We start from the raw sequence: 2,141 nt of genomic DNA, 5'->3' as shown, positions 1-2,141 counted from the left end.
CTGCATCCCATCATGTGTCCTACACTCCAAGGCAACAATCCCCCTAGGCCAAATGGGGATCTGCTCTCAGTGACTGAGGGGTTTCAGACCTGGACAACAGGGCTGATGGCTCTCCCAGGGCAGCCCTGGAAAGAGCTGGGACATGGGGTCCATTTCCCAGAGCCTGGCATTGGGGTTGTCACTTGCCACTGTTCCTCTGTGCTCTCTCTGTTTGGAGATGGATTCTTGGAGAGCTGATGGCCCTGCAGTGATGGAGCAGCCAGGGCAGAGCATTAACTGAGTTACTCCTCCTCCCACTGTTAGTGCCCTGTCTGTGTGTGCAGATGAGCTTCTTATCACTTAACCTGACACAAACTGACAAGAGCACAAATCTCCTGAGGCATCCGTGTTTGGAGGTCACACACATATGCCCTGCTATTGTTTAACAGATGAGAGCAGATCCTTGGAATTTATGTCCAGAAATGCATCAGGATTAGGGGAAAAGCTTTGTTATTGTACTGGCAATGGATTTGTTCAGTGCCAGTATCACAGCCTTGTTCCTAAGGCTGTAGATGAAGGGATTTAAGAATGGGTACAGGACTGTGTTCAGCAAAGCTACAATTCTGTTGGTCTTCAAGGAAACATCTGCTGAAGGACACATGTAGAGAGCAAGGCAGCTCCCATATGCAATGGATAAGGTGATGAGATGGGAAGAGCAGGTGGTAAAAGCTTTCTTCCTCCCAGAGGCTGCTGGAAGCTGCAGAACACAGCAAAGGATGCACGTGTAAAATGCCAGAGTTAAACAGAAGGAACCCAGCACGACACACGATAAGAAAACAGAGTCTATTTTCCAAAGCAGGTTGGTGTCAGAGCAGGACAGTTTGAATAAGGGGGAGTTGTCACAAAGGAAATGGGGGATCCTGTTGGAGCCACAGAAGGACAGCTGAGAGAGGAAGAGCAGGCGGTAGCTCAGGAGGGTGAAGCCGATGAGCCAGGCAGCAAGAACCAGGCAGAGGCAGAGCTGAGGCTCCATGGTGGCAGCGTAGTGCAGGGGGTGGCAGATGGCAACCCAGCGGTCAAAGGCCATGACAACAAGCAGGACAAACTCTGTGCAGCCCAGGGCGAAATAGAAATAGGATTGGGCAAAGCAGCTGCTCAGCGAGATGGTTTTCTGATCAGAACTCAGGATGGCAAACAATTTGATGCTTGTGGAGGATGTAAACCAGATTTCCAGGAACGCCAGGTTGCTAATGAAAAAGTACATGGGGGTTTGCAGGTGGTGATCCACACACACGAGGAAAATGATGGTTGCATTCCCTGTCACTGTTGTCAGGTACATGAGCAGAAGGATCACAGAGAGAAACAGCTGCAGGCTTTGATCAAGCCCTGGGAAACCCTCTAGGATGAACTCAGTAACTGCTGTTTCATTTGCTGCTCCCATGCTGAATTTCAGTTCATCCTGCCGGGACAGGAACATGGCAAAACCAAGTGTGATAATTTCACAGGCAGGACAAAATGTTCTGTCCTTCCCTCTCTGCTCCTTTCATTGCCTGCACTCTTCCTGTACAGCCCAGAGATCGTCCTTCAAGCAATTCTCACACCCTGATTTTTCTGTTTCACATTTCACTCAGAGTCCTCAGAGATTTTGTTGTCTTATTTCTACTTTGCCAAATACTCACAAAGAATTCTTTCACCAGAACAGAGGATTCTGAAGAGGCTGTTGGCTATTTCACCCCATTCCTGGGAAATCCCAGGCTCACTCAGACCTCTGGCAAACATCTGTCACACCTGTGTGCCAAAAGCCTCCCTTCTACTGCACAGATGCTAACCCATGAAATCACATCCACTCTGCATGTTTAAAGCTCTTGTCTCTACTTTTCAGTGTTGGCCTTTTGCACTGGGAATCCCTGAGAATCTGTTGATTCCAAAATAAGCAATATCAAGTATTTTGCAATCCCCTGCTTTCTGCCATAGCTTTTTGCTCTCTGGTTCTTCAGGAAAAGAGAGGGGAGGGCAGAATAGGGACCAAGTATAACTTGACTTTTTAGTACTCTAAATAATGACCAAAATTTATTATGGATCCACACAGTGTGTCACAGAGTCCCACCTCACACCCGTCTGCACAAAAAGGCACTTGTTGCCATACAGTTGCTCGTTGCTAT

At 48.1% G+C, this 2,141-nt stretch overlaps 1 protein-coding gene across 1 annotated transcript; it reads right to left on the bottom strand.

Annotated features, from left to right (window-relative positions):
• Positions 1-472: 472 nt before the first annotated feature.
• LOC127461301 (olfactory receptor 6F1-like) lies at positions 473-1,471 on the bottom strand. Its single transcript, XM_051768988.1, has one exon. The coding sequence runs from the start codon at positions 1,454-1,456 to the stop codon at positions 473-475; it is 984 nt and encodes a 327-aa protein (XP_051624948.1). The 5' UTR covers positions 1,457-1,471.
• Positions 1,472-2,141: the final 670 nt, after the last annotated feature.

This window comes from Manacus candei, unplaced genomic scaffold (genome assembly GCF_025592945.1).
Source record: "Manacus candei isolate 608988 ecotype Guabito, Panama unplaced genomic scaffold, ASM2559294v1 h1tg000099l, whole genome shotgun sequence".
NCBI lineage: Eukaryota > Metazoa > Chordata > Aves > Passeriformes > Pipridae > Manacus > Manacus candei.
Note: the sequence above shows the minus strand (reverse complement) of the source record. Positions and strands in the feature narration are given on the sequence as shown.

Coding starts and splice junctions, on each gene's coding strand:
- LOC127461301 (XM_051768988.1), bottom strand. CDS start 1,456: ATGTTCCTGTCCCGGCAGGATGAACTGAAATTCAGCATGGGAGCAGCA.